General features: G+C 42.7%; 1 protein-coding gene across 1 annotated transcript in view; it reads right to left on the reverse strand.

The window, feature by feature from the left end:
- Nucleotides 1-13,044, reverse strand: part of CFTR (CF transmembrane conductance regulator) — a 151,656-nt gene that overhangs the window by 117,177 nt on the left and 21,435 nt on the right. Inside the window, exons 4-7 of the mRNA XM_019491251.2 lie at nucleotides 8,442-8,657; nucleotides 5,772-5,861; nucleotides 2,523-2,686; nucleotides 1,321-1,446 (exon numbers count right to left, since the gene is read on the reverse strand). Coding sequence (XP_019346796.1) covers nucleotides 1,321-1,446; nucleotides 2,523-2,686; nucleotides 5,772-5,861; nucleotides 8,442-8,657 — 596 coding nt within the window. The remainder of the gene's footprint in view (nucleotides 1-1,320; nucleotides 1,447-2,522; nucleotides 2,687-5,771; nucleotides 5,862-8,441; nucleotides 8,658-13,044) is intronic.

Below are 13,044 nucleotides of genomic sequence, written 5' to 3' on the forward strand. Positions count from 1 at the left end.
AGAAGTTCAGCACACAAAGTGATTTAAAAATGGTGGAGTCCAGTCTAAGACTTGCCACGCCCCTGCCTCCCCCACACACACAAAGGGCGAACATGTGTTCTGTTTGCTACTGATCTAAACTATGCCACTTACAGAAAACAGTAACTTAGATCGATTCCACCTCAGGGTTTTGAATGTCTATACCTAGTCTATATATAGACATAAATATTTGGATCTCCCCAGCATACCTTAACAATTCTTGCAGCAGCAGAACACTGACTGTCATTATCCTGAAGCTTTACCTGCGGCAGGTTAGGGTGCTATGCCTTGTAGTTGTGTGGCAGGGCTGATTATGTACTTTTAGTAATAGGCTAGACAAGGGTTTGTATGGGATGGTTTGAATTGGGATTGTCCTGCCTCGAGCAGAGAACTTAACTAGATGACTCCAGAGGTCCCTTCAAACCCTACTTTTCTGTGATTCTATGACTGCACGGCATGTATTTAAAGCTTACATAAGGTCTTGTGGTAAGAGACACTGTTCTGTTCCACAAAATACACTGCAAGGGTATATAGCCCACACAAAACCACTTCATGCCTTGCACCATATAGTCAGTACTTTAATTATTAAGCATATTGACACTAGTAGCCTTATAATAGAAAAATTAAGAATGACTTTATTGAAGTTCTTACAAAATGGCTGCAAAGAAATCAAACTGTTGTCTCTACTTAAGAACAGGAAAGTGGGTAAACCCTTGAGTAATCAAACAAAAGGGGGGTTTGTTGTAGATAGAGGATACGATTGGCCACGGACAAATACAGATGCCAGGATAGTCTAAGTTTGTTAAATGCTTGCATTGTTGCAATGTCAGTGTTACGTATGACTCTACAGTCAGTTTTTCTGACTAATTTTTTATACATCCCAATATTTTACATTTGAAAAAAACCCCAGCTACTTCTCAGTTACTATATACAATAAAGGAAGTTTTTATAATACTACGGATCTAGTTGTTTTATTTAGTAAGGTAGAAATAACAGGTGGAATAGACCAAAGGATTCTCTCCTATGGTGCTCTACCATTAACAGCTGTTTATACTAGATACTTCCAAAGAAGCATACAATTTTTATAGTGCATTAGATAAATTGAGAAAAACCAAGATGCAGCATGGAATGCTTTGTGCTTCCAAATAGTGGACCCCTTTCAAGCATGACTGTTTGTGTTTCTTATTTTCTACCATAACACACAGATGCTATTAGTATTCATAGTCATCTAAGAATTTTAATCCTGTAGACACCCTTCCATAACCTTGTAGAAATACAAGATTGACAAATGAATATACTTACTCTCGAAAGCTTTCAATCATTTTTTCCATTGCATCCTCCCAACAGTAAGCTTTAACTGATTGTATGTTCTCAATTATTTCTGAAGTGATCACAAGTCTCTCATTGATCTTCCCTGCTCTCTTGTCTCTGTAAAATAAGAGAGGACTAGGTCAGTTTTAATTTTACTGTAATTTGTAATACTTGACAATCACAGATCCCGCTAGAACTCAAAGGACTATCTAATAAAATGCACCTATTTATATATTCCAGTACCATTATTATGGAAAGGCAGACACAGGAAGTGTGTTAGAAAGCAGCATTTTTTATTAAAAATGCAGTAATTACTGTACTGTGTTAAGGATAGAACACTGAAGAAAATATAAAAGATAAAAGCTAGGAAGCAAGATTCACATCAATGACCATGAATTTTAGTATTTCTTATAAAATTTCCCATTACTTACCCCACATTAAAGACTGCATTTTAATGCTATTAATTAAAAAAAGGCCTGAATCTGAATTCTTTTCATAGTCAAAATTCAGATTATGAGAGTGGTAGAAGTTTTGAATAACAAGGAATGCCCTCCAACTGCCTTGTAGCCTTGTGGGGAGAACTGCAAAATGGAGCCAGAGGAAGACTGTGGGGGCAGCAGCAGAAGCAGTTAAGTCAGGGATTACTTCCTATAGTTCTGACTGGACTTCCTTTGTCCTGTACTAATTATATGCTTGCTCCAACCTACTCCTTCTCTATGACAGTGTTGTCATTGCAGCTTTACTCCACTTCTAGCTGTCTGTTGTCTGCTTTCTTTCCACTTAGTTTATCCCTTCTACAAGTAGCCCTCTCAAAAAATTAGAGACCTAACAAGAGACCTAACAGGATTAGAGATCTAACTATGCACTGTGCTTGTGTTTTATCTTCCTTGCCCCACCCTGTGTCTGTCTATTTAGGCTCTGAGCTTTTCAGAGCAGGAATATTTACTGCCCTCCATTTGTACCATGCCTAACACAAAGGGCCCCATTCCTGGTTGGCCTATAGGCACTATCATAATCAACATGACTAATATCAGCCATTTACTGGGCCAAATCCTGTTCTTTTTTTCTTACATGACTTGTATAAGTAGGACTGCTAGTATTAACTAGGTGAAGTTTAGCCTTGGATTTTTATGTACCCATATGCCTTGTGAAAATGTAAGATTTAAAAGAAATGTTCTGAACAGCTTTGTCACCTGTACTTCATCATCATTTGTCCTAACCAGGCTTGGAAAAGAGCCAGGATTATTAGTAAGCCAAGTCCACAAAATGCCGAGGCCTGTAACATCTCCCAGAGCAGTCCCATCAGCAGCGCTACTTGTAAAGGTGCAATCCATATAAAATGAGCCAATGCCAGACCCTGCAAAAATCCACAGCAAAAACACACTAAAGCTGTGCTCAGCAAACTATATAAGAAGGGAGAAGAGTTAGTAAAGTAACACTTCGAACGATTTTCACAAAGAACAGTAAATGAATTTCCAGCATTAAAATAATTTTTTGAAAGAAGTTTTGTAATTTTGAGCACATAGCTATTTTGGTGTTAATTATGATGAGAACATACCAATGCATATATACATTCCACTCATAAGCTTTGGTTTTTGCAAGGTGCAAGTTCAGCATACAAGTAGCCAGAGTTGTCCCTTGGGGAGGGTGAATCGGGGCGACCACCCCAGGCCCCATGCTTTGGGAGGAACTGTGGACAGGGTGAGGTCTGAGGGCACCGCCACTCTGCCTGCCACCCTCCCCTTCCCGCCCCCTGCACAGGCTGATATGCCCTGGGCCCTGCACACCCCTAAGGTCGGCTCTGCAAGTAGCTTTGGCTGTGTGTTCACACGTGGCGAAATCTTAGCCCCACTGAAATCAATAGGTGTTTTGCCATAAACTTCAGAGACCAGAAGTTCCTCTTCAATCGGTGCAGTAAAGAGATAAACAAAAGAACCTATCAAGAATAGTTCATCTTGTTGTAGAAGTTAATGTTAAGGGTGAAGAAATGACCACTTAGGATGAATATGCAACTAAATACAAATCGTATTGCTCCCTATACTGTCATAATCCCTCTATAACTTTGTTATTTTTTCTTGGGATGGATTTAGGGTTAATGCCTATAACCCTGAGGGTTAAATAATGCCACAGATGACGTAAAACCAACAACCTCAAAAGTATTAGATAATTTTGGCTGGCATATGCACAGAGAAGGGAAAGATATGCAGAAACAGCAAAGTATCTTCCTCTGCAGGTTTGCATCTGTTGGAAGATCTGTGGGTATCTGTGCATCTATGTTGCTATGTTTATATGACATACAGCAGTGGCATGCTGCCATCATGATGAGATGCACCAGGCCCACTCCATGAATTCTGGCTACTAAATTGGAAAAAAGCATATCCTTGGCAAGGCAAAGCTTATAGATGCATGCATAAAGCCACACTAAAATGGCTACAATGCTTTTGGTTTGGAATCTAGCATACACATAGCAGGGATAGCATGTCTCAGCAGAGTGCTGCCTTGCACTGTATAGACATACCCTGTGGTTTCTGGAAGTAGGAACCTGAGAGGTAGAAGCAGAAAACAGTGCAGTTAAAGACAAGGTAGTTGCTATCTGCAACACTGTGACTGTAGACCCTAATAACTGTTTACCTTATAAGACTGAGGGGAGAGAGGGTAACCCTGTCTGAATAGCATTCTTCTGAGCGAGCAGATCCTGAAGAAGCCATTTTATCAAATGATTAGAGGGAGTGTGCCCAGTAGTACCTGGGCACATCTACACAAGACATTTACTGCGGAGCTGCCTAATTAGCTCCACAGTAAAGTTTCAACATCTACATATGCAGCCCTCTTAGGCCGCAGGAAACTAACTCTGCCGCAAGTTAGTACTTGTAAATACAAGTAATATCCTGCAGTGGACTTCCTTAGTGTGCACCAATGCATATGTAAACACTGACAGGACTGCCTGGGGCATGAGGATGCTTCAGTGCAGGCGCTGGATGCTGGCTAGCCCCACACTGGAGCATGCTCCTGGCTCCAGCCAGCCTCTCCACAGCATGTTGAACCTGTTCAGAGCAGCCCCAGGCTTGGCAAGCTGACCCCCAGGGCCCACTGCCAGCTGGGGCTGCTCTGACCCAGCTCAATGGGCTGTGGTCCTGGTCATATGGTCAAACGTGGTGCCCAGGAGCAATAAAATCTGGCGTGATATGCACCATGATAATAGCACACCTCCTGTGTAGTTACATAGATGCACCTCCTGTGTAGTTACAGGTTTTTACTTGCTTCTACCACACTAGTAGCTTAATAACCTTTCATAGTATCAGGCCACATAAAATCTTCCATTGTTATCTACACCTCAACTTCAGCCCAGCTGCAGGAATCTGCATTTGGCTTCTTAGAGACCTGTCTCCAACCACTTTTCCAATCTCATTCAGGTCATGTCTATTGCTTCTTTCACAGCAACATCATCCACACAGTAAGACCATCAGACATGATGAATTGAAATTCATGGAGTTTACAGTCCTAAATTACACAAACATTAGTTTGAACCTGACTCTTTACTAAGAGAGAACTTCTGTAGAAGTCTATAGCACCTTTGCCTGGTTCTTAAATCAAGATCCACCCAATGTACATTACCTCTGGGAGTAGGTGGTGGTAAGCAACATAAAAACGAGCATGAGCAAGTTTAACAGCAATAGGAGCCTGGTGAAGGGAAGCCACAACAAATGAGTTTGGGCTACTAAGAAGCTAACTAAGAAACAGCTGGAAATCTCCTGACTGACACACAACCCTATAAATTAAAAATATTTCTACTAGTAGACATAACTTTCCAGATTTTTACTAGAACCCAGATGTCTTTAGTATAGGGATGACACTGTGTATCTGAATCAGTCTCTCTCTAAATATATGCTAGCCCATAATTAAAGGAGAAAGTTTGCTCTTTATTTATAAGCACAGCCCACTGGAGTTGACCAATTCCTTGCCATTGTTTGACTTTGGCCATGACAATTCTAGAACTGTTCAGTAGTGACTCCAGGAATTTGGCAAGGGGGGGATGTACCCTCCAATTTTGGCTGTGCTGTGCATGCACAGTGAGTTCTGAGCTCACCAACTGATAGGGATGAGGTCTGGCCAGGGTTCCTGTTTTCATCATGCTCCAGAGCCCAGGAGTGCATGATGCTGCTGTTCACCCTGGCCCTTCCTCACCTCCCTATTGCATTCTATAGAGAGGAAAGGAGGGGATGAGCAACAGCAGCAACACTCACCAAAGGGCTCTGGAGCCACATGAAAGAACGAGCTCGATTCAGACCTCACACTTAGTGCTCATGTGCAGTACACTAAAAGCAATGGGGTGTGACCGCACTATCGTTCCCCTCTGGATCTATCCCCAAACTGTATGAAGTTTTACAGTCATGCACTTCAAATGGATTTCTGCTACACAAACAATAGTACTATTGACATACCTCATCAAATTTGTTCAAGTTGTTGGAAAGAAGACTAACAAGCTGTCCAGTGCTTATTTTATCTAGGACTCTGCTTGACAGCTTTAAGGTCTGTAAAATAAAATAATAGGAGGATGGTCTGGTAAAATATTCATTTAAAGCAGCGTAAGTAGGAATAACTACCATAGGAAAAAAACTACCACATATGGCAAGAACAATATAAACAAGTTTTCATTGATTGCTTTAATCCTATAAAAAGCCCTCATAAAATTCATGCCACTCCAGTTTAAAAGTAATTAGTCCTCTGCACATATTGACTTTTTATGTGAAACTTTCACTTTCTATTGCATATTCATAAAATGCAAGGTTTAATTACACCTGCATGATGTGTAACACTACAGTTGCATAGATCCCCTACCATGACAACCTTACTAAAAATTTTAATAGAGATTATAAAATTTGCAAAAAGACTAAAAGGAAAGTCTAGACCATTAATTATGGGGAAATGTAGTTCTTCTATAAAGAACTTCTATTTTGTCTTAAGAGAATTAAGGCATTTTGTTCTGTATGAAAATCACATTCTATTTTCTCCAAATCATCAGCACATAAGCTGCTGACAGAAATGAAAAAAACACTTCACTAGAAGAAGCACCACTTTAGTTCAACCCGAGTCCACAGCATCTGCATAGATTGGGTGCTTCAGAGGGGCTTTTTGGTGCTTTTATCTACTAGCGGATTCAAAAGCACCAAAAAAGCCCCACTGAAGCATCTGATCTATACTGTATTAACACTGTGCAAGCCAGGTCAAACTAATGCAATGCCTCTTCTGGGCATACACTGGGCTCAGTGCAGGGGTGCACCAAGTTTAAAGCAAAGTGCCATTGGGAGGGGGGGTTGGTTTTTGTTTTTTTGTTTTTTTTGGTTTTTGGGGGGGGTTATGTCTGAAACCAGCCATATTGTATTTACATGAATAGAAAACAACCCTAAAAATAAGATGATCCCCACCGAGGATCCATGAGCTAATTAGCCCCCAGTCATGACTGGAACCAGCTGTTCTTGTCACAACTCCTGGGATGATCCAAAAATGTATATGCAGATGAGATGCAGGGCAACCTGGTCCAGCTTCATGTCATGGAGGCAGGGGCACACTAATCATATGCACCAGGCTAAGACGGGGGTGGGGGGGTGAAGGAGGGATTCTGGGTGAACTGTATGCTATGGCTCACCATGACTTGAAAAAAAGTCAGTAGTAAGGGGGAACTGCACTTAATGGGCACTATGTTATGCCTTATTCAGGTGGGCTATGTTAACCTTGGTTTGTTGAGGTTTCAGATTAAGTGTTCCTTGCAAAGCAAGCCTTGCAACCACAAAGGTGGTCTTAGCTGCATCAGGGAAAGCTGTTCTTCTGGCACAAGGGTAGTACCCACCAAGGTATTGTATAGTAAACCTTCAGGTTAGTGGCTGGAGTAAGAAGGCCTTGGCTTTACACCTCCTTTATGGAAATGAGAGACTTCTCCCTAGCTTGCTCCTAGGGCCTTACAGCTGAGGGCAAGCAAAACTTGGGGGTGTCTGAACCCAAAATCTCCAGGCTTGACCCTGCAGGTAAGATGCCTGTCAAAAGTTTTGGAAGCTTCTGAAGCCCCAGATTGGGGTGGAGAATGTTTGCTGCTGGTAGGGCCACTTATGGTTCCGGACTGACTGTTAGATTTGGAATTTGTTTTAATTTGGCTTGGAATACAGAAAATTTAAAAAATTAAATCAAAAAAAAGTTCCCATTAGCATGTTTGCCCAATTTGGGCCTTGTGTTTTATAGTCATGGTCAGTGTTGACTAAATTTAATAATTTTCACAGTTGGCTTCTATTATTGAGTATGTGCTTTTTTTGGTAGCAGTTTAGAGATAGACAATGTATTTAATGAGCTTTAATATATGTGATTATAAGACAAGGATCCTTTTTCTCCCATGCCAGTTGCAGGGGGTAGGGGAGGACCCACCTTGTATATGAGTAAATATGGTCATCTCTGAGCAAAAATATGTTAATGGGACTCAGAGTTATACGTTAACATCTGATATCTTAAATGTTCATATTCTGCATCTCATTGCTTTTTGGACCTCTGTGGCTTAAAATTCATAAAATTATAGAGTTAAAATATATACAAGTAACACGAGGGACTTAGACTGGAATTGTGTAACTAATCTGTTATTTACCAAAATGAAAAAAGATGTTACCAATTATCCCATAACTAATCTTACTTAGATAAATATGGTGATAGTCTGAGTCATTTCCCACTTCGATGAAGCAAAAGTCAGAGAATCTTACAGTTAACTGTATCCTGGCAAGTTTTTTTTTGACTACTTACCTATCTACATTTCTTCCTCTCAAGCCCTCCATCACTGCTTGATACACATTCTGTTCCATTAGCAATGTAATTTATATTCACAATATTGGCTCAAAGACTGCTTGTTTTCAGCCCGTATAATAATAATGAATGTGACTTACTATAGTTATTTTTGGTAAAATCACACTCCTTCAGGTTATGGAGCTCAGAAACAGGTGGCCCTTCTGTTAGCCACATCAGTACCTTCCATGCTGTTGCCTACTGAAACCAGCATGGTTTCCACTATACTAGCCCAGTGGGACTCTAGGAATTGGAAGAACCTTTTTACATTTAAAGGAAAGTGAAAAATTTACCTTTTTATAAATTAAGCTAAACATGGCAATTCTCATTTGCATCCCTATATGATGAAGACCAAATATGGCAGGATGTAGAAGCAGGGTTCTCACTATGAAAAGAAGGCACAAGCCTAGGCCGAGGTAGTAGGCTATGGATCGCTCATGAGTGTTTTCAATGTCATAGGAAGCTATTATTCTTCCCAGTAAAAGAGGTTGCACTGATTTGGTGACTTCCTGCAAGTGAACACATGAGAAAATAATACTGGTTAACTTCTCCCCCATAATGAACAACTTTTTACATTTCTTATTACATAAATTAGACTTCTCCCTTCTATTATACCACAAGTATAGAGACTTTTTCTTGTTACAATGCAAATCACAAAGAAATATAATCATCATGCCTTGATTTACCATTGCATTACTCCAGTTTTATGATCATGTAACTCTACCACATTGAAGCCAGTCCACAGGGATATTTTTTATATATAATAACACATGTTGCTCCCAAGGTATACCTATAAAGACCTAAATAGCCAGGGTCCTACATACCTAAGGGATCACCTCCTTTCTTATGTCCTATCACAGTTCCGAAGATCAGAGAAGAGCAACCTCCTGCAAGTTCCATCAGTGAACCAAGTTTGTTCACCAAAAATAGGTGGGAGGTTATTCTTTTTAATCACTCCTTACCTTTTGGAGGCTCCTTGCACAAGCCTGGATCTCTTCCAGAAATGGTATGACTTTTTTATTTGGGCAGATATTTAGCAGGTGGAGTAAAGTTCTGGGGTGTTATTTGGGGCACTGTTTAGGGAGTTGTTCTATTACTTATTTTAATATTTTATCATTTTTTATAATTTATCTGGTTTTTATTGTAAGCATCCCTGAAACTTGCTTGGGGAATGATGACATAAACATTGGTAAAATAAATCCGTACATAAAACTCATGATTCAGTGCTTCATTAGAAATGCGTTTCTAGATTTATTTTTCAAGCTCATCCTGGAAAGGGTTTTCTTCTCAAAATGTCTTACTGAGGAACAAAAAACTGAACAGATAATATAACCAACTGATCCATTCAGCCCTTCCTGTGTGCACCAAGACAATTCAGCCCCCTAGGGCTGAACTGTTTCTCAGTAGAACCCTTATTTTATCAGGCTGAACAACTGAGTTGCTTCAAGTAATTTGGATATGGTCCTTGTAGCAGACTACATGCTTCCAGGGGCTGTAGCCCAGTAAAGCAAGCTGCATATACCAACCAGGCTCTGGCACACTTGTGCCACAGGCTACAGCCCAGCTTCAGGCTGCCAAGGAGGATTAGGCCAGCTGATACAGATAATAGGAAGCCCAAAGAACAGACAAACAGACAGACACACAGAGAGAGGGAGTTGCCAGGCTAATGGTTGCAACACCGAGCCAGGGCACTTTCTCTGGGTCTGAGAAAAGACCCAGAGGCTGTGAGGCTGGAAGCAGCAGCATCACACCAGAGAACTCACCCCAGAAGGAGAGAAAGAAACCTGTGGCGCTGAGAGAGCTGCAGTCAATTTCTCAGGGTCCAAGAGAAAGTCTAGGTATATCACATCTACTGCTTTTTCCACACCCAGAGAGCCAGTTATCTCATCATAGAAGGTAATCAGGTTGGTCAAGCATGACTTGCCCTTGGTGAATCCATGCTGATTGTTCCTGATCACATTCTCCTCCAAGCGCTTAGAAATGGATTCCTTGAGGTCCTGCTCCATGATTTTTCTGGGGACTGAGGTAAGGGTGATTGGTTTATAACTTTCGAGATCCTCCTTCTTCTCTTTCTAAAAGATGGGCACTATATTTGCCCTTTTCCAGTGGTCTGGGACCTCCCCCAAGTCCCACAGGTTTTCAAAGATAATGGCCAGTGACTCTGCAATCAGATCAGCCAACTCACTCAGCACCCTTGGATGCACTGCATCCAGCCTCATGGACTTGTACATGTCCAGCTTTTCTAAGTAGTCCCTAACCTATTCTTTCACCACTGTTGGCTGCTCACCTCCTCCCCAAACTGTGCTGCCAGGTGCAGTAGCCTAGGGGCTGACCTTGCCTGTGAAGACTGAAGTGAAAAAGGTATTGAGTCCTTCAGCCTTTTCCTCATCATCTGTCACTGTGTTGCCTCCCCCATTCAGTAAAGCACCCACACTTTCCCTGACCTTCCTCTTGTTCCTAACACACTTGCAGAAACCCTTCCTGTTACTCTTCACATCCTTTGCTAGCTGCTACTCCAATTGTGCTTTGGACTTCCTGATTTCATCCCTGCATGCCCAAGCAATATTCTTATACTCTTCCCAAGTCCGCTGCCCAAGCTTCCACTTCTTGTAAGTTTCTTTTTTGTGTTGAAGCTCACTGAAGAGGTCTCTGATAAGTCAAGCTGGTCACCTGCCATATTTGTTATTCATCCTACACATTGGGATGGTTTGTTCCTGTGCCTTCAGTAAGGTTTCTTTAAAATACAGCCAGCTCTTCTGGACTCCTTTCCATCTCAGACTGGCCTCCCTGGGGATCCTGATCATCAGTTCCCTGAGGGAACTGAAGTCTGCTTTTTTGAAGTCCAGGGTCCATACTCTGCTGCTCTCCTTTCTTCCGTTTGCCAGGATCATGAACTCTATCATCTCATGATCAATGCTGCTCATGCTGCTATCCACTTCTACATCCTCCACCAATTAATTCTTCCCTGTTTGTGAGCAGCAGATCAATAAGTGCACACACCCTAGTTGGTCTCTCCAACAGCTGCATCAGGAAGTTGTCTCCAATGCTCTCTAAAACCTTATCTCAGGTTCTTCACCCATATTTGCAATACCCCACTCCTTTTATCTTTGTTCACTGCAGTCATTAAATCCCACCGGTGCTTCCACTGAATAATCTCAAAAATAGGTCTGTTTCTTCTCATTCCCACTGCCCAGGCCCTGATCACTTTCTCACAATGACCACTGCAACTTCCTCATTGCCATAAGGTCTGCCTTCTACCCCTCTCACCACCAGTCCATCCTAAACTGTGGACCACCAAACCATGTGGCACCCACAAGGACAGCCCAGCCTGAAGAAAGAGAGCATTGGGAACCTGAAAGCCATGGGGAGACCAGCACTACAGAACAGGTAAGAAACAAGAAGGTAAGAAACAATGGGCCCCTTGGGACTCGGAGTGGGGGGCAGCAAAGGCACCAGTCGCAGGGCTCAAGTGCCTATATACTAATGCTAGGAGCATGAGGAACAAGCAGGATGAATTAGCGCTCCTGCTTGCACTAAACACCTATGACTTAGTGGGGCTAACAGAGACCTGGTGGGATTCATCCCATGACTGGGCGGTACATATTGAGGGCTATAGATTGTATAGAAAGGACAGGTCGGGGAAGAAAGGGGGGGGGGGTTGCACTTCATGTCAGTGAGCAATATACATCAACCCTCATCAAGACAGAATCTGAGGTTGAGGAAGTAGAAGGATTGTGGGTTAGGCTACATGGGGGGCAAGGAGAAAGGGATTTGGTGGTAGGGGTCTGCTACAGACCCCCACAACAAGGGGAAGAAATAGATGCGGGGCTCCTGAGGCAACTCCCGGAGACCATAAAAGCTAAAGAGGTGGTAGTCATGGGGGACCTAAACTACCCAGACATCTGCTGGGAGACGCAGACAGCAAGGTCCCATCGCTCACGCAGGTTTCTAACCTGTGTACAGGACCTCCACCTGACACAGGAGGTGCATGGTCCCACTAGGGGGAATGCCATACTGGATCTGGTATTGGCAACAGGAGATGACATGATAGGGGACCTCCAGATAGGTAACCATTTGGGAGACAGTGATCACCTTATAATAGAATTCAACATAAGACGGCGAGTGGGTAAGGTAACTAGTAGGGTGAAAGTGCTAGACTTTAGGAAAGCTGATCTCAATGCACTCAGGCGATTAGTCAAGGAAGCACTGCAGAGTAGGAGTTTTGAAGGGATGGGAGCCCAAGAAGGGTGGCTGTGCCTAAAGGAAACGATCCTTCCGGCACAAAGCAAGACGATCCCCGAGCGAGGCAAAAGAGGGAAAGGGGCCAGGAGGCTTCCATGGCTGACCAGAGAAATCCAGGGCAGCCTAAGGGCCAAAAGGGGAGCACATAAAAAGTGGAAACAGGGAGAGATCACTAAAGATGAATATACCTCCTCTGCTCGTGCTTGCAGGGAGGCAGTTAGGCGGGCCAAAGCTACCATGGAGCTGAGGATGGCAACCCAAGTAAAAGACAACAAGAAATTGTTTTTTAGATATATTGGGAGTAAAAGGAAGGCCCAGGGAGGAATAGGACCACTGCTAAATGGGCAGAAACAATTGGTGACAGATAGGGGGGACAAGGCTGAACTCCTCAACGAGTTCTTTGCCTCAGTGTTCCTAAGTGAGGGGCACGACAAGTCTCTCATTGGGGTTGTAGAGAGGCAGCAGCAAGGTGCCAGACTTCCATACGTAGATCCTGAGGTGGTGCAGAGTCATTTGGAAGAACTGGATGCCTTTAAATCGGCAGGCCCGGATGGGCTCCATCCGAGGGTGCTGAAGGCACTGGCCGACATCATTGCAGAGCCACTGGCGGGAATATTCGAATGCTCGTGGCGCATGGGCCAAGTCCCGGAGGAC

This window comes from Alligator mississippiensis, chromosome 4, assembly GCF_030867095.1.
Source record: "Alligator mississippiensis isolate rAllMis1 chromosome 4, rAllMis1, whole genome shotgun sequence".
NCBI lineage: Eukaryota > Metazoa > Chordata > Crocodylia > Alligatoridae > Alligator > Alligator mississippiensis.